Here is a 19,653-nt window from a genome sequence, read left to right on the forward strand (position 1 = left end):
TGATGAAAACCAGCTTGTTAAGCACTTTTCTCACCACCCTGCCTAGCTGTGAATGCCGCTTTCAACAAACTAGCTCTTGCACTCATAGGGTCCTCTGCTACACAACTGAATGCTCTACCAGTTGTAGTATGCTCTTTTGATTTTCCAAAATGCAGCACCTCACACATGACCACATGTCAGACAAACACACTCATACTGAATTGTATTCCATTTACCACTCTTCGATCCAGCACTGCCTAATTTGGTGTCATCTGCAAACTTACTGATCAAGCCTACACACACAAAATGCTGGGGGAGCTCAGCAGGTCAGGCAGTATCTATGGAAAAGACATTTTGGGCTGAGACTCTTCTTCTGGACTCACCAAGCCTTATACATCCAAATCATTTACAAAATAATAAGGGCCCTAACACTGACCCCTGTGGCACACCACTATTCACTGTTCTCCATTCTGAGAACCAGACAAGCCTACATGCGAGACCTTGTAAAGCCTTTCTACCGTCCAACTAGGCAACATATATTGCCCTATATGCGTCTAAAATTCAAAAACCTAAAAGATTTATGAAGCATGACTTTCAACACACAAGGCTCCTCTTAATCTGACTCCTAATATCCAAATCCGAGTAGATGCTGTCTCTCAGAATTCACTCCAGTAACCTTCACACTGCAGATGTCAAGCTGACGAGCATGAGGTTTTCTGGCTCATCCTTGCTATCCTCTTTAAATAACAAAATGACAATTGCCACCTTTCAGTCCTCAGGAACTTCACCAGTGTCTAATGATGAAGCAAACATCTCTATATGTGTCTGTGTACCTATTGTTTAAGTTTTGGATTAATTTATTTTGTGTGGTACACTTGCCTTGAGGAAAGTTTAGCTGTTCATTTTTGTCTGCAGCTTATCATTTAATTACTCCTGTTCTGAATGATTTGTTTCTGTTTTGGTTTTACAGGTTTTGAGCTGAACACCACAGTGATAAATGAAAATGATCCTGTTGATGAAGTTCAAGGGTTTCTTTTCGGCAAGCTGAAGTAAGATTTTTCACAGGAAATTTGACTGCTAAGAGATGATTCTCTAAGATAAAGCAACTTGCAAGATATATACAAACATTTATTGGAACAAATGATCCTAGGACACTTTAAGGATATCAATTTAAGGATACACATTTACTATAAATTTAAATTTTAGAACTATTGTGTGATATAATTCACCTTACTTCAGGATGATAAATTGAAGGAAATAGTGTGTAAGAGAATTATTTGCATTCCAAAGGTTAAGATGTGGTCACAGCAAGTAAATACAATATGGGTACCATTCAAGTGAAAACGAGATTACGAAATATTTCCCTAAAATAGATATTAAAAACAGCTGTTGATTTGCTTTTCAAATGGGATTGGATCGATACCTAGTTATAATCATTTTGAAAGTATAAAGCAGAGATTATTAATGCCCTATGATTCAATCCTGCTTGATCCTTTGGAATACCATTTATAGAATTGAGTGAATCAGGTTCCACATGGAAATTGGCAATTATATTTTTGAAACTTTCTTGTGAATTTCTTTGAATTAACTATATTAAAAAATACAGAAAATACGGGAAATACTGAACAGGCTAGATTAATTATGAGGGAAGAGAAAGTGAATTAACATTTCAGGTCCAAGATCCTTTGTTAGAACTGGAAAGAAGACAAAGGTATTTCAATTATTTCCTCTTTTTTTATTTTAAAATTTGAGGATCTGCAGTTTTTTTTATTCTCTGATTGTACTCTTCCCTTACTCTGGAGTTTTGCTATATATTAGTAAAATGATAATTAAGTGTTGTGTAAGTTATTAAATCATAATTGTATGGAGAGCAGATAAATGAAATGAGTTTCCAGCAAAATTTTCTTTGTTGAAGGCTGCTTGGGGTAGAATTACTTTGCATAGGATATAAGTAGGTTATAGGCAATTTTTTGTAATAATTGCAAATATGTTTTTTGTTGACAGACAGCTTTACCCCGAGATCAAAGAACAGCTTAAGGAACTGAGAAAGCACTTGATTGAAAGCACAAATGAGATGGCTCCTCTTAAAGTCTGGCAACTCCAAGGTATGATGAAAATGGATAATTGCCAAGTCTGGAGCTGTCATTAAGTTGGCAATCCTTGCATTATTAAAAAAAATACAGAATGACTGTGACCCTTAATGCTGTGTGTAGTACTGTCATTGACCAAGAAGAAGGCTGTAACTTCTTGGTAATGAGCTTTGCTTTAATTTCATTATCTTCCGTTCATCCCTCTGATTCTGGATCAGAATTGGATAAAAGCATAAATAGCTAGGCAGCTTAGTCAGTTGGTCTACTGATAATATTTATTATTCTTCTCTAAATTGGTATAACAGTTTACAGTCTGATCTTATTTGCTTTAGAGCTACAAAAGGAGAAAACGTCAGTGCTGAATTTTGAACTGAAAAATTTGTTTTTTTTAAAATGGTCACCAAAATATTTGTCTTCTTCCACATCTTTACCACCCCTCACTCTCTGCTTTCTGCAGTGATTGTGCCCTCCATAATTCCCTTGTACATTTGTCCCTCCCCATTAATCTCCCGCCTGGTACTTATCCCTGCAAGCAGAAGAGGTGCTGCACCTGTGAGGGTATTGGGATTGCTGACCTCAAAGTTCTAAACTCAGATGAAGCCCTGCAGGATATAAATAGCCATGGATACTCTCACAAAAGGGAGATTATACTGTAACTACCGAATCTTCAAAGAGTAGTTTACTTCCCTGTTTATTCTTCATGATGAGTTTAGCTGCTAATACCCACTATTCAAGTGGTAGGTCCTCTCTCTCTCCCAAGGCCAAGATATTTCCAGCTAACAAAGTAGTTTAAAACTGAGTTCATTTACTAACAGTGATACACACTTAAATCCACATAACCCTCTTAAAGCACATTTAAAACTCATGGAGGATTTCTATCTTAGACATTTTAAAATTGCAAACCATTTCTAAAACTCGAAGCATTTTTAAAGCACAAAATATTTCTCAAACATAAAGGATTAAGCACTTCCAAAGTACAGGTACACATCCTATAAACAAAACAGACATATCAAAGATGCAGACAAACAAGTTGCCTGTCACAGAAATCAAAGCTGGAGGAATGGATTCTAGTTCTTCCTTGTTCCTTGATGTTCATTCTTCCATTCTTAATTAGCCTGAACTGCTCTCTACATTTATCCCCTTTCCAGCCACATGGATGACTTCACAAGCATGTCATATTTCCTCAGGTATCCTTTAAACACAAATGGTTTGAAAGTATTTTCAAAGACATGGATCTTAGCTAGCTACCATTAATGCTGTAAAGCTGACTTTTGAATACATAAAACTCTTCCAACTATAAGGGCATTAATTAATCAATTATGCTAAATGATATTATCCATCTGTTCTGCAAGCTACCTTGAACTAAGGAATTTAAGAGTCAGCTTGTCTGTTTGAAACAACCAAAGTTAAATAACCTTATACTCTACTCTTGAACAATAATAAAGCAGGTACAATGACTCTTTACAGACAGAGCATCTTCAAAATATAGAGCCTATTTGCAAAGCTGTTCTATAAAGAATGCCTTTTCTACTTAAAACTGCTTTCTCTTTGCATTTTGCAAAAACTAGAATATCTCAGAGGCCAAACATTTTGATTCCAATCCCTATTCCATAAGACCATAAGGTATAGGAGCAGAAGTAGGCCATTCAACCCATCGAGTCTGCCATTCAGTCAAGGGCTCATCCAATTCTTCCAGTCATTTCCACTCCCTGCCTTCTCCCCATACCCTTTGATACCCTGGCTAATCAAGAACCTATCTATCTCTGCTTAAATGTACCCAATGACCTGGCCTCTATTGGCGGTTGTGGCATCAAATCCACAGATTTACCACCCTCTTGAGCCTCAAGATGGCTGTGGCTCAAAAGAGGGGAGCCATGGAGTCATAAGTAGCTAGCCACCTGGACACAAGCTGGGGTCTGATCAGCCCCGGCTGGGTCACCTGGAGGAGGTTGTATGATGTTGAAAGACCCAAAACACCCAATGATTCCAGGAACATCACTGAAGATGTGTCCAGAAGCATCAATAGATGTATGTACACAGCCTGTTAGTAATTCCAATTCCAGTAGGTTGGTCCATGGCCTCATTTATGGCCACAATGAAGCCACTCTCAGGTTGGAGGAACAACACCTCACATTCTGTTTGGGTAGCCACCAGCCTGATGGCATGATTATCCATTTCTTCATCTTCTGGTAATTTTTCCCCCTCTCTCTTTCCTCTTCTTCAATTCTCCACTCTGGTCTCCCTCTTATCTCTTCTCCTTCTTCGCCTATCACCTCCCTCGGTGCCCCTCCTCCTTCCCTTTCTCCCATGGTCCAATCTCCTCTTCTCTCAGATTCCTTCTTCTTCAGTCCTTTCCTTTTCCACTTATCACCCCATAACTTATTACTTCATACCCCCTCCCCTATCCACCTGGCTTCACCTGTCACCTTCTAGCTTGTACTCCTTGGCCTCCACCCACCATCTTATTCTGGCTTCTTCCCCCTTACTTTCTAATCCTGATGAAGAGTCTCAGCCAGAAATGTTAATTGCTTATTCATTTCCATAGATGCTGGTGACCTGCTGAGTTCTTCCAGTATTTTATGTGTGTTGCTCTGGACTTCCAGCATCTGCAGAATCTCTTGTGTTTCAAATAATTAATGTCATTGTATTTGACAATCCCTTCTAAATCTTGATGTGAAGAATAATATTTGTATTTTTTAGGGTTCATCCTTGTTTATTGAAGTGACTGCCGTTCTTCAATTTGAAAAAGTGTTTGGAATCCTTTAGCAACCATAAATACCTCTTACTGATATGGTAACGAAATTCTGTTATCGAATGTAATGACTTGTTTTGAAGCATACATTTGTATTTTCTGAACAGACCTAAGCTTTCAAACTGCTGCTCGAATCCTGTCTGCACCAACAGATGATGCATTGATGGTTATGCGAGATTTGAGCCAAAATTTTCCAACTAAGGCCAGGTACCACGTTTTAATTTGTTTGTTGTTGTACGCGATATTGATATAAAACATTAATTCAATTACTGATGAAAGTATTGGAGTTTGAATGTATTGTGAAAATATCACTGAATCGCATAATTGTTTAGCTACAGAAACTGGCCCTTTGGCCTATGCTGACCTTTTTCTTCATCTACACTCATCACATTTGCCTCCATTAAGTACATATTCTTTTATGCCGTACTTATTCAAGACAGGATATCTTTAAATGTAGTGATTAAATTTGATTCCATCACCTCTCTGGCTTTACTTTCCAGATATCAATCACTTTCTGTGTAAAAACAAAATTCCCCTCAGATCTCCTCGAAAACTCCTTCCCATCTTAAACCTATGCCCCATAGTTTTTGATGCTCCTGTTATGGAAAAAGATTCTGAATATCTACCTATCTATGCCTCTTATATTTGTCATCCCTTGGTCTCCTTCGCTTCAGGGAAAACAAACCCAGTCTATCCAGTCTTTCACCATAACTAAAGTCCTCCAATCCAGGTAATGTTCTGTAGCTGAGTCACTTCCTTCTTTAGGTGTGGCATCCAGAACAGTGCACAATATTCCAAGTGTGACCTAACCAACATAATCTCTCAACATCTGTTTCCTGTGCCCTCATCTATAAAGGCAAGCATGCCATACGTCTTCTTCTTCATTCTAACCACCTGTGTTACCTCTTTCAGTGAACTACAGACTTAAACTCCAAAGTCCCTCTGTTCATCAGCATTCCTTTGCACTCTACGATTCACTAGGTATGACTTCCCAAAATGCATCTCCTTGCATTTGTTGGGTTTAAGTTAAATCTGCCAATACTTTGCCCAGCTTTCCATCTAATTAATATTCAACTTTTGCTATCCACAACACCACCAACTTCAGTTTCATCTGCAGGCTGACTAATTATATCGTGTATATTCACACCCAAGTTGTTAATGTATAATCCAAACTTCAAAGGTCACTGCATTGATCCATGTATTACACCAGAGATCAAAAGCAAGCATCCTTCCACTTTCGATTGCCAAGCCACTTCCATGTGTCTTAATTTTCTAGAACACACAATTTTGCAGAACTGTGTCAAATACCGTATTAAAGTCGATGTGGATAATGATGCCGTTATCAGTTGTAGTTTCTTCCTCAAATTAGTGAGACAGGATTTCCCCCATACAAAGCTATGCTGAATATTCTGGATCAGCCCCTGCTATTCTGAATGTACACATCCTTTAGACTTTTCTCCAATAATTTTGCTACCACTGTATAGGGAAAGCATCAGCCTATAGTTACTCGCCTCATCACTGCTGCTGTTAAATAAAGGAGCAACGTTTGTTATCCTCTAAATCTTTTTAGATTAGATTAGATTAGATTATGAGGACGCGCAGTCCTCTTTTATTGTCATTTAGTAATGCATGCATTAGGAAATGATACAATATTCCTCTGGTGTGATATCACAAAACACAGGATAGACCAAGACTGACAAAACTAACAAAACCACATAATTATAACATATAGTTACAACAGTGCAACGACACCATAGCTTGATGAAGAACAGGCCATGGCACAGTAAAAAAGTTCAAAGTCTCTCGAATGTCCCGCATCTCACGCTGACGGGAGAAGGAAGAAAACTCCCTGCCATGCCTGACCACAGTCCGACTCTGAGTCGTCCGAAAACTTCGAGCTCCGAGCAGCCCTCCGACACCGAGTACCGAGCACCATTTCTAGCTGAACGATTCGACCTCAGTTTTGGTTGCCAGCAGCAGGCAAAGCCGAGGATTTTGGGGCCTTCCCTCCGGAAGATTCGCGGTCGCCCAGTAACAGCGGCAGTGAACCAGGCGTTTCAGAAATTTCTCCAGATGTTCCTCTTTGCTTTCACGTCTGTCTCCATCAAATCAGAATTGTCCGCAGCCCGTATTTAACGGATACGATATCATTTTCACTGGAGAGCTGCGTGCACACGGCACACTACTATTTTCTCCTCCCACCTTGAGGCAAGTGAAGATGGGACGAGTGATACGTACCATCATTTACACACTTACAGTAAGTGTAATCATACTTGATAGTTACACAGGGATATCTAAATTTTGCTGTCTACTTAAGAGGTATTGTAGAAAGCCATTCTGCTATACAGCTGACTAGTCAATTGAATAGAGCAAGAAGTTCTAAATCTGAATTTGAAACAGATAATAAGGTTTACTCATTGCGATGGATGTGATCATTCACTTATGCAAAGAAGATTGACTGCCAACCAGCATCTCTGGCACTGAAAATTAACTTAAACATGGCGCCTCACTCCTTATGATTTTAAATACTAGTTACAGATCTGTTTTAAAAACTATAAACGCTTGTATTTTTTTTTGTCTTTCTTTTCTCTCAGTGTAATTTCTCACCCTTTTACTCTTTTATTTCACTTTCCACAACGGGTTTGATAGTGTTGAATTTTTCAACTCGTACTGGTTTGTTAAGTCTGTCTGGTGTTTGTGAACTTGATTTGGGAGGTCTCAGGCTGTCATTGCCACAGTCTCTAAGGTTTGAGATCCCTGTCATGGGGCCTGTACAGATTTCAAAACCAACTGACGATATCCTGCCATGTTAAGCATTTTGAAAATTCTTTGTATAAAAATAAATGTTGATCATTTGACTCACAGTTCAGAATCTGGGCAATTATTTTCAGAATGTTTATTTATTCTTGAATTCCCTTATTCAGAGCACACGTTTAAACAGAAGGATCACTGAACCAAAATTGAATTTGTTTCTGTATAAGAATTCTTCCATTGCTCAGTTGATGATATTCTTAAGTTTAGATTTTGAAAAAGCCATTAAAGGTTTTGAAAAATTGAAGATCACCTTTATTTATCACATGTATATCGAAACATCAAAGCAAAGTAAATGCCTCATTTGTGTCAACAACTGACACAGTCTGAGAATGAGCAACCGGCAGCCCGCAACTGTTGTCAGAGTTGCAGCGCTGTGCCCAGAAGTTATTAACCCTAATTTGTAAGTCTTTGAAATCTGGGAGGAAACTGGAGCACCCAGAACAAACCCACACAGTCGTAGGGAGTATCTCCTCACAGACGGTGGCGTGAATGGAGCCCGGGTCACTGCCACTGTAAAGCATTGCGCTAACCGTAACGCCACCATGACGCACCACCTACTCCACCGTCCCAGTCTCTTTTCACATGATGCACATTTTTGAGATTTACCAAAATTAAGAATATGTAAGATTAAAAACAGAGAAAAATAATGGAGTTTATGTCTATGACAAAACTGATAGTTTGTTTCTGGAAAGTCACAGGTTTTTAAACTACAGCATGATGTTTCCTCACTTTGTTAATGTGCAGATCTATAACCAGGACTGTTGTGAACTCTGATATGAGGAAAGAAGTAGAAGAAAATCAACGGGTAAGTACATTTCAACATTTTTTTATCTAAGTCAAAGCAATTGATATTGGAGATTGAAAATCTTGCTAGGCTGTGTGAAATTATGCATGGTCTTTTCACACTATACTGGCAGAGTCCAGGGTCGTCTTTGTTCTCACAAAGCACTTTCTATTGGCACATGGAGGGTATTGGGGCATATTGAAGAAACATCAGTCAATATCCCACAACATGATTTTATACACGGTTATGCTGTAGGCTGGTGGTGTAGTGGCATCAGCACTGGACTTCAAGGCAAATGGTCATGAGTTCAAACCCAGCCCGGTCCCAACCTGGGCAGCAGCAGTATCTGCGCAGAAGAAAGGCCTGGCAATCTACTTCTGTATCTTGCCACAAAAATCCTATGGACCCTATAGTCCATGAGGTCACGAAGAGTTGGACTCAACTTAATGACTGAACAGCAACAATACTGTAGGAGCAAACCAAGTAGGAAAATCCCTATCGTTGTTTTACTCATAGGACCTACTCTACTTGGTGAGTTGCTTCCAGGCACACTGGCAATAAAAATAACTTATGAATGAATTGATCCTGTCTTTTTCCTTGTGATTACTGATTGCTGACTCCTTTGTTCAGAGGCCACTTTCACTTCACTACTTGAAATGTGTGCATGATGCTTTGTTTTGTCTTCGGTGCAAATATTGGTTCCTTCAGGTCCAACTTTAACTCAGTGTTCAGATATTTAAGAATTTCTTGGCCTTAGGGTTTCAGAAAATATTCAAACTTAGTCGGTGGATATTCTAGAATGTTTGATGCTGTGTGTATCCATTGTATTTGTCCGAAATTTCTTGTATACTGACCTTCATTGCAGACCATCTGGTTTAAGATATTTAGGTGAGCTGATGATTGAAAATTTTTCAGTTGTATTTTCACATTCATGGAGTGAGTATAACCCTGAAATTAGACATTTGGTATTATATTGTGTCATCTTCGTACCCTGCGTCAGATCTTGACCCATAATGTTGACCATTCTCTTTCTCCACAGATGCTGCCTGATCCACTGAGTTCCTCCAGCAGTTTATTTTTCTGATCCAGATTACAGCATCTACAGTATCTTCTGTCTCAAAGGTTTTTAGTTATAATGCTTTATCTTTCAGTTTTTCAAAGAAACTCTGGGCCTGCATCCAGGTGACTCTGCACTTTTCATCAATGGTCTTAGTATTGATCTTGATGTGCAAGATGTCTTCAGGTATGGAGAGTTAGTTGATCTCGGTGTATGCAAATATATACAATTCCTCTTTGTAAAGTGAAGCAAGTAATCAGATATTTCCTGTGAAAATGAATAATCTTGTTTCTGCACATCTGTTAGTGTTCTGGACCTGTTGCGCAATGAGGCTCGACTTATGGAAGGCCTGCATGATCTAGGGATTCAGGGAAATGAGTTGCATGAACTACTGAAATTGAACGTGCATCCATCAGATTCGGACTACGGTGTGGATATTCGAAATCCAGCCGTCTACGTAAGTTTGATTTCCCTGTACCCTTGTTGATTTCTAGTCAAGCTCTCTGATTCCAGTCATAGGTTCTCTGTTTAATAAATTTTGTAAGTTAGTACAGATCACCATTAAATACTGCATATTTGCTAAAGAGCCTTATTGAGAATCCCACAACTGTGAAGGACTATTAACCAGAATTATTTTCCATTTAACCTCTTTCTAATCTCTGGAAATACCAACTTTCAGAACTAACATAGAGTATTAGAGCAGAATTGATGTCAGTGATTATAATCATTGTGGTACAAGTTGCTTTGCTGTCAATTGTGTATTAATAAAAATATCAGCATTTTGTTAAATCAACAAAGAAATTAAAGGTATCAATAATAATCACTTTTGTTACTAATCAGATAAAATGTGAGCTGATGAATATTGTTTTATAGTTGATGTTCAAATTTTCTTTCAAATAGTGGATTAACAATCTGGAAGTGGATAGCAAATACAGAGCATGGCCTTCCAGTGTTCAGGAATTATTGAGACCTACATTTCCTGGAGTTATCCGACAGATTCGGAAAAACTTCCACAACTTTGTAAGTAGAAAGCAAATGGTTTAATTTTGCTCTTTTAACATGCTTGTCAAAGATCCTAATTTCAAAATAAGTAGCGTGGTTGTTCAAAAACTGATATACATTCAGTGGCCACTTTATTACACCTGCTCATTATTGCAAATATCTAGTCCTATAGCAGCAACTGAATGCATAAAAGTATGCAGACAGGGTCAAGAGGTTCATTTATTGTCAAGAATGGGGAAGAAATGTGATTTGAGTTACTCTGACCACGGAATGATTGTTGGTGCCAGGCAGAGTATGTCAGAAACTGCTCATTTCCTGGGATCTTCACACAAAACAGTTCCAGAATTTACAGAGAATGACATGAAAAACAAAAAAAAAATCCAGTGAGTTGCAGTTCCTTGTTAATGAGAGAGTTCAGAGGAGAATGGCCAGACTCGTTCAAGCTGACAGGATGACAACAGTACTCAAATAACCATGCATTACAACAGTGGTGTGCAGAAGAGCTATCTCTGAACGCACGTGTTGAACCTTGAAGTGGATGGGCTACAGCAGCAGAAGACCCCAATCATATACATTCAGTGCCACTTTATTAGTTTTTGTAGGTACCTAATAAAGTGGCCACTTTATGTATGTTAAGGTTGATTTTTAGACTTATTGATGAAATTTGAATTGAGAGGTATGACTGACATTCACACTGATTAATGGAATAACATTAGACATTTCACAGGTGGATTTCTTGCCATGCGTAACTTAGAAGTATGGGCTTGGTCAAAATTGTTGATTTGTGACACTTAATGTATTTCAAGTTGATGTTTTAGTTACTGCATCAAATGTTCTTTTGGCTTCTCTTTGGGCGGGGGTACTTTCAAGTGTCAAAAGTGGTCAGAGTGTTGTTAGTCTATTGCCAAATGTCAGAGACGAGAGGAAATCTGTAGATGCTGTAAGTCAAAGCAACACACTCAAAATGCTAGAGGAACTCAGCAGGCCAGGCAGCATCTATGGAAAAAGGTAAACAGTTGACATTTTGGCCCAAAATATCAATTGTCTACTCTTTCTGCAGATGCTGCCTGGCCTGCTGAGTTCCTCTAGCATTTTGTGGGTACTGCCAAATGTCAGAGGTTTAGTTTGCCCATAATTTGTTCTCTTGGGATCTTTCATAATCATCAGGAAGAAGAGATTGTGATTCCTGCTTCCTGGGCCTATCAAAAACAGGAACTATTGTAAAATTAGGTATGTTTGCTGGGACTATTGCAGACTTATTAAATAATGTCCATTCCATAACACTCCTCTTTAAAAGATAGCCTGTATTTTATGACTGGATCTTATTATTACCCAAGGAGAACATTTTAATCAAAGTTATTTCTAAGCTTGTTTTAATAGTATTTGGATAAGTAGAATATATTATTTGCTCAATGAGATACAGTTCTGAAGTTTCTTCTGTGCAAAAGTATTGTACTGTCAACCTTCATCTAAACATTTGTCTGAGCTATATTCAGATTGTTTCTTCGTCATTTATACAATAATTTAAACAATTTGTTTAATGAAAGTTAAATGAAAGAATTAGTTAAACGAAAAAAATTCCCACTCAGGATCAATAAAATACTTATTATTATTATTATTATCATCATCATCAGAAATTTGGCATTTGTAGTGTATAGTGCTGAGATTCCAGTATGAAGAGTTTGTAGCTTTAAGGAATGAAACTGTCTGCTTTGGTGCTGACCACTCACACTATTTCTGATCATTGTTGAATTTAGGTTCTTATTATTGACCCGATGGATGAGAGCACTGCGGAGTTGCTGACAACTGCTGAAATGTTTTATATTAACGACATCCCTCTCAGGTGCGTTTTGCATGTGAAAATCCAATGGGCTTGAAGTGGCAATGTTGTGAGTTTGGTTATTCTCTATTCATTGTATTCAGAGCTTTTAAAGCATATTATTTCAAAAATTTAAGCTGTTTAAATTGGATCATGTTCTCTCATTCTTTGATATTCGTAACTTTTCGGTTTCAATTACTGTCCACGATACCATTTTTATCACCTCTGTGACGTTATTGCCCTTTAAACAAATGTCATTGGTTAAGGCACACAGATGAAAAGAAATTGTTTACAAATAAGTAAAGATAAATCTCCACTTTCACAAATTACTGCATTTTTTGCTCAGATCAAATAAATGTTTTATTTCTGTGAAAGCATCTACAGACCAGTCAGTTTATTTTGAACAATGGCATTGTATTAAATAAGAAAACAATATTGAAATTAAGCAAATATCAAGTAGTAAACCTATTTTATTGTTAGTGATCAAGACAAAGTTGAGTAAGAGGATAAGATGATTTAAGAAAACAAATTATAAATGTATTATATTAACCAAAGGACACAGTCTAAGAAGGAGTTCTGATACTGACACGAGATTTTATCACTGCTGTGGGCTATTTTACATTAAGTTGTGGAAGAGTACTTGTAATATTGATTTCTGATAAATTAATTTTCATGTATGTAAAAAATCTGAAGCATTTTCAGTTTGTGAAATTTTATTTAGCAATTCAATTACATATTCCTGAGAGTTTAGCAGACAGTAGAAACACACAGTATAGCCTACAGGAAAGCCATTTGTCTCATAGAACCTATATTGCCTCTTGACAGAACTATCCAATTTAATTTCAATCCTTTGTCATTTCCTTCTAGATCTTTAATATTTTTGTTGAGAATTTTACCATTATATCTTGTTTCATATTTCCAAGTATTGATAAATGTTCTTCCCTGTCACACTCCTTAAATTTCCATAAGAGCATTTCAGCGTACCGTTCCTCTCTTGTGCCTTATCATGCTGCAGTTTGCTTTGCTTGGTTACTTCGTTTAGTTTATTTTTTATATTTGATACCATCTTTTCACTCTGCATACCCTCCCCCTGCTAAAGTAGTGTAAATCCTTCCCAACAACATGAGCAATCCTACCTGCAAGAACATTGGTCCCTGATTGTACTGTATAGGTTCCTCCTGCCCCAGAAGCAGTCCCACTTTTCCAATACCAGGTATTTCAATCCCTTTAGTTTTGCATTAGTTATTTCTGTTCATTCATGTGCCAAAAGTGAATCACTTCACTCCACTGCCCCAGATTTAATCTGCTATAGTTGTCCATTTTGTCATTTGGTTGTGTGATCCTGTGGCTTTTGCTGTCTTTTATGTAAAATCTGTTTCTAACTTTTATGTTTTCTAAGTGTACTCCTATTTTTGATACACTAATGTTACCACTGCAGTCTGAAAATCAGCTCCCCTTTCTGATCAACCTTTAACCAATTTGGTGTTCATGCTTCCTTTCTTCTTTAACTCCTATGAATTAAAACTCGGCTAACATTTTTATATGGTGCTAACCACATTTGCCACCCTTCATTATCTCATCAAAAACTTTGTCACATTAGTTAAATATTCCTGAGTTTAATAAATTCCTGTTGGTATTCATTTATTTATGTACCTCCACTTTGGAGACAATAATTAGTTTTTGCCCTTTTACTATCTTCTCACTGATAACATTAGATCGATTGGCTATATTTTTAATCACATTTTCCTTTTTAAATAGGGTGCAATTTTTGAGTCATGTAATTTCAACTTCATTTTATATAAACATGTGGATATTCAAGAATAAAGACAAAAATAGACTGTAATTTTTTTGTCATAAATAACTTAAGTATAAGTGGCTAATGATATGTGAATGATTTGTTTTATACAGAATTGGCTTGGTCTTTGTGGTTGATGATTCAGATGAGGCTGATGGCTTAAAAGATCCTGGTGTCGCCCTTCTCAGGACTTTTAACTTTGTAGCAGATGAACTGGATAACATGAATGCCTTTCAGACAATCATTTCGGTATGATTAATGTATTAGATGGATTAAGAACTTGGAAATGATTATGTTCACAGTCCAGAATTATTTTGTTCTTCATCTTTAACACAATTCCATCAACCTTACCTAGCAACTTTTTATGCTATGAGAAACCTGAGAAAATCTGTAGATACTGGAAAATCGAAAGCAACTCACACAAATTGCTGGAGCAACTCAGCAGGCCAGGCAACATCAGGAGTCCCGATGAAGGGTGTCGGCTTGAAAGATCTTTTCCATAGATGCTGCCTGGCTTGCTGAGTCCCTCCAGCATCTGGTATGTGTTGCTTTTTTATACTGTCATGTTGGCATCTGAGGCCAGGAGCATAATGACATTGAGTCATATTATTATCTTTGAGCCTGCCATTTTGTGTCAACCACGTGATGCTGACCCATCGTGCTCTACTCACTTTTTATCTTTAAATCTTACCTACTCCAGTAAAATATTCTATTTTATAAGAGCTTTCTTGGTACATTTCAGAATATTTTAGTATTTAGTTAGCATATGGCTAAATTTTGTTCCCATTTATTATTAACAATATTAAATCTTCACAAAATACGAAAGTATACTCAGCTAATTGGACTAATGATTTCTTATTTTTTCTCATCCGTGTTCAAAATAATCCCATTCTTAGGAAATAAATTTTCTAGATTATTACACTAATAGAGATTTAATGTTAGACTAGTCTACAATCAAAAGTCTAATTCCCGTTGTTTTCTATGAAATGCCTGGGCTAATTTCAACTTCAGTTTCTATTGTCAGATTTATACTAAGGAATTTTATTTTCAGAAAGTATGGAAAAAAACTCAGAGTTTTTCTTCTTATCTATGTACAGCAGCCACCGTTTTAAGTAGCTCAAGTGGGTTTGATGAAGCCTTTCGTGGGACAAATTATAATGGGCTGAGTTGCAATTGGGATTAGAGTGGAACAACATAAGTTCGTAACTTAATCTTCCATGTATTTATGCATTGAGTTTCCTTCTTATTCAGATTTACAACAAGGTGATGCCTGGTGAGAAATTGACAATGGAGCATATCATCAGTACCTTGGAAAAGGACTTTTCCAGTGTAGAAGTGACCAGTATCCTGGGAGCAGATTCAGCGTATGACAGAAATAGAAAGGTGAGACAAATTAATTCTTGGAGATAGGTTTTGGTTTTAAGTGGCCATTGGGATGAACCAAATAAAAGGCAGCCTTTCAGAATAAAGGTATTGACTTAGCTATGCAAATAAATTGAAGCTGTTTGATGCTTAAATTGTGAAGGTTGCATGTTTTATTATCCCTTCTCTAGAGATTGTTCATGTACAGTAGTGACATTTTACGTATATTACTTAAAGTTTTCCAAACCAATACAAAGAAGAGTCGTGAGATAATCTGTGCTTTAAATCCTAATAAATACATTATCATTTTGTTTTTTTTGGATGGGAGATTGTTGAATGCTAAATCTTTTAAATTAAAGGGACATATAAAAAAAGTGAAGTATCATAGAAGGATTTTATTTAGAAGATGTATTTTCCATTATTTCTGGAAGCTGCCAAATAATTGAAAAATTGTAAACTGAATGAACTTTTGGCCAAAAACAGATTATTATTTGTTGCCATTGGAATGAAAGCTTGGGAGAATTTCATGGTTGTATGGAAACTCAATGAAATGTTTGGAGTGATCTTGTCCATTGCTAAGTTGAGCAGTAACTGTACAGTGAAATCACCACCCCTCCAGAAACAGGATGTTTGGCAAGCACCAAAGATTAAAAACTTTTTTATTTTAAAATTCCTTGAGCCAAATCATTACGCTATGGTGTTGCGTATACATCAATTTAAACCTTACTCCCGATACCAATACAGAAGTCTAGCATGCTTTCAGAAAAGACAAACTTGATATGTGTGACCATTTTATTCTTTCTTACTTCTCTTCTAATATTTGTATATCTGGGTGCTTGTAATTCTACTGTGACACTGTAATTTCCTTTGGGATCAATGAAGTATCTGTCTGTCTATTTGGTGTATCAATTGCATAGGTCATGCTTCTTAAGGAATTGGACAGCTGGGTGGAACTTCATTTTTGGGTCTGGGGTTTAAAAGTTCTGTAGTCTGTTATAGATTTTAAAAGTTAGATTTGAGTTTAAAAGGTATAATTGATCAAAACCAGGGATCCCCCAACCTTTAGTATGCCATGGACCCATACCATTGACTGAGGGGTCTGTGGACCCTAGGTTAAGAACACCTGATATAAATTGTTACAACATGTTGCTTCATTAAAGTAACTTTTGTTAAAGCACTGAATGATCAAAATCATCAGGCCATAATAAAGTGAAAAATTCCAATTACATTCTGAGACATTAAGAAGACAATCACTTTGAAAATAATACGTAGATTATTATTAAATCTCAGGATTATTTTATATCCATTTAAATTTGATTTTGGTTTAAATTTAAATCTTCTTAAGTTAAATAATTTAATATCCTAAAAAATCTTTCGAAGAATAGATCAGAAAATCTCTTCCATCTTGTGGGGGAAATTCAGAACGCCAATGTAGTGTTAAAAAAAAATGAGCTGGGCTATTCGGAAGTGTAAATTAGAAGTTTTGTTTTCCACACAATAGTATAAACCTGGAGCACATTTGTTCTAAAGGCTCTGGATTCTGGTTATGATGTAAGTTCTAAATTGGAGAAAGATTTCCAAGAATAAGGGTCTTTTGGATTGGAACAAGAAGAGTGGCGTGGGAGCTGAATTCTGAAGGAAGGCAGTTTTTTAAAAAAACTTCTTTGAGTGCAAGAAGGACAAGACTGTGCAGGCGCGTGACGTAGACAGGACAGCGTGGAGAGTTTAAAAAGGAAGGGTACTTCCAACTGCTGTCTTTTGGATCGGGACAAGAAGAGTGGCATGGGAGCTGTTTGGAGGCGTGGGCCTCCAAACAGCTGCAGTGATGTGGACTACAAATTACAACAAGAAATAGAAAAGGCTTGTCAGAAGGGCAGTGTTATGATAATTCTGGGGGATTTTAACATGCGAGTGGATTGGGAAAATTAGGTAGGCACTGGATCTCAAGAGAGAGAATTTGTAGAATGTCTGTGAGATGGCTTTTTAGAACAGCTTGTTGTTGAGCCCACTAGGGGATCGGCTGTACTGGATTGGATATTGTGTAATGAACCTGAGGTGATTAGAGAGATTGAGGTGAAGGAACCCTTAGGAGGCAGTGATCATAATATGATTGAGTTCACTGTGAAATTTGAAAAAGAGAAGCTGAAATCCGATGTGTCGGTATTTCAGTGGAGTAAAGGAAATTACAGTGGCATGAGAGAGGAACTGGCCAAAGTTGACTGGAAAGTGACACTAACGGGAAGGACGGCAGAACAGCAGTGGCTGGAGTTTATGCGAGAGGTGAGGAAGGTGCACGGCAGGTATATTCCCAGAAAGAAGAAATTTTCGAATGGAAAAAGGATGCAACGGTGGCTGACGAGAAGTCAAAGCCAAAGTTAAAGCAAAGGAGAGGGCATACAAGGAAGCAAAAATTAGTGGATAGAGGATTAGGAAGTTTTTAAAAGCTTACAAAAGGAAACTAAGAAGGTCATTAAGAGGGAAAAATGAACTATGAAAGGAAGCTAGCAAATAATATCAAAGAGGATACTAAAAAGCTTTTTGAAGTATATAAAGAGTAAAAGACAGGTGAGAGTAGTTATAGGATCGATAGAAAATGATGCTGGAGAAATTGTAATGGGAGCTGAGATGGCAGAGGAACTGAACGAGTACTTTGCATCAGTCTTCACTGAGGAAGACAGCAGTATACGGGACACTCAAGGGTGGCAGGGGAGAGAAGTGTGCGCAGTCACAATTACGACAGAGAAAGTACTCAGGAAGCTGAATAGTCTAAGGGTAGATAAATCTCCCAGGCCAGATGGAATGCACCATCGTGTTCTGAAGGAAGTAGCTGTGGAGATTGCGGAGGCATTAGCAATGATCTTTCAAAAAGCGATAGATTATGGCATGGTTCCGGAGGACTGGAAGATTGCAAATGTCACTCCGCTATTTAAGAAGGGGGCAAGGAAGCAAAAAGGAAATTATAGACCTGTTAGCTTGACATCGGTGGTTGGGAAGTTGTTGTAGTCAATTGTCAAGGATGAGGTTACGGAGTACCTGGAGGCATATGACAAGATAGGCAGAACTCAGCATGGCTTCCTTAAAGGAAAATCCTGCCTGACAAACCTATTGCGATTATTTGAGGAAATTACAAGTAGGCTAGACAAGGGAGATGCAGTGGATGTTGTATATTTGGATTTTCAGAAGGCCTTTGACAAGGTGCCACACATGAGGCTACTTAACAAGATAAGAGCCCATGGAATTACGGGAAAGTTACATACGTGGATAGGGTGTTGGCTGATTGACAGGAAACAGAGAGTGGGAATAAAGGGATCCTATTCTGGTTGGCTGCCAGTTACCAGTGGTGTTCCACAGGCATCCATGTTGGGGCCACTTCTTTTTATGTTGTACATCAACGATTTGGATTATGGAATAGATGGCTTTGTGGCTAAGTTTGCTGATGATACAAAGATAGGTGGAGGGGCCAGTAGTGCTGAGGAAACAGAGAGTCTGCAGAGAGACTTGGATAGATTGGAAGAATGGGCAAAGAAGTGGCAAATGAAATACAATGTTGGAAAGTGTATGGTCATGCACTTTGGCAGAAGAAATAAATGGGCAGACTATTATTTAAATGGGGAGAGAATTCAAAGTTCTGAGATGCAACAGGACTTGGGAGTCCTCGTGCAGGATACCCTTAAGGTTAACCTCCAGGTTGAGTTGGTGGTGAAGAAGGTGAATGCAATGTTGGCATTCATTTCTAGAGGAATAGAGTATAGGAGCACGGATGTGATGTTGAGGCTCTATAAGGTGCTGGTAAGACCTCACTTGGAGTACTGTGGGCAATTTTGGGCTCCTTATTTAAGAAAGGATGTGCTGACGTTGGAGAGGGTACAGAGAAGATTCACTAGAATGATTCCGGGAATGAGAGGGTTAACATATGAGGAATGTTTGTCCGCTCTTGGACTGTATTCCTTGGAGTTTAAAAGAATGAGGGGGGACCTCATAGAAACATTTTGAATGTTGAAATGCATGGACAGAGTGGATGTGGCAAAGTTGTTTCCCAGGGTGGGGGAGTCCAGTACGAGAGGGCATGACTTAAGGATTGAAGGGCGCCCATTCAGAACAGAGATGCGAAGAAATTTTTTTAGCCAGAGGGTGGTGAATCTATGGAATTTGTTGCCACGGCGGCAGTGGAGGCCAAGTCATTGGGTGTATTTAAGGCA

The 19,653-nt window shown here is 37.9% G+C and overlaps 1 protein-coding gene across 2 annotated transcripts in view; it reads left to right on the forward strand.

The window, feature by feature from the left end:
* Positions 1 to 19,653, forward strand: part of uggt1 (UDP-glucose glycoprotein glucosyltransferase 1) — a 171,753-nt gene that overhangs the window by 23,158 nt on the left and 128,942 nt on the right. For both annotated transcript variants that reach the window (XM_063046046.1, XM_063046047.1), the window contains exons 8-17: positions 950 to 1,028; positions 1,984 to 2,084; positions 4,929 to 5,028; positions 8,380 to 8,440; positions 9,571 to 9,662; positions 9,783 to 9,933; positions 10,377 to 10,496; positions 12,236 to 12,321; positions 14,206 to 14,341; positions 15,344 to 15,475. In XM_063046046.1, coding sequence (XP_062902116.1) covers positions 950 to 1,028; positions 1,984 to 2,084; positions 4,929 to 5,028; positions 8,380 to 8,440; positions 9,571 to 9,662; positions 9,783 to 9,933; positions 10,377 to 10,496; positions 12,236 to 12,321; positions 14,206 to 14,341; positions 15,344 to 15,475 — 1,058 coding nt within the window. The remainder of the gene's footprint in view (positions 1 to 949; positions 1,029 to 1,983; positions 2,085 to 4,928; positions 5,029 to 8,379; positions 8,441 to 9,570; positions 9,663 to 9,782; positions 9,934 to 10,376; positions 10,497 to 12,235; positions 12,322 to 14,205; positions 14,342 to 15,343; positions 15,476 to 19,653) is intronic.

The sequence above is a fragment of the Mobula hypostoma genome, chromosome 4, assembly GCF_963921235.1.
Source record: "Mobula hypostoma chromosome 4, sMobHyp1.1, whole genome shotgun sequence".
NCBI lineage: Eukaryota > Metazoa > Chordata > Chondrichthyes > Myliobatiformes > Myliobatidae > Mobula > Mobula hypostoma.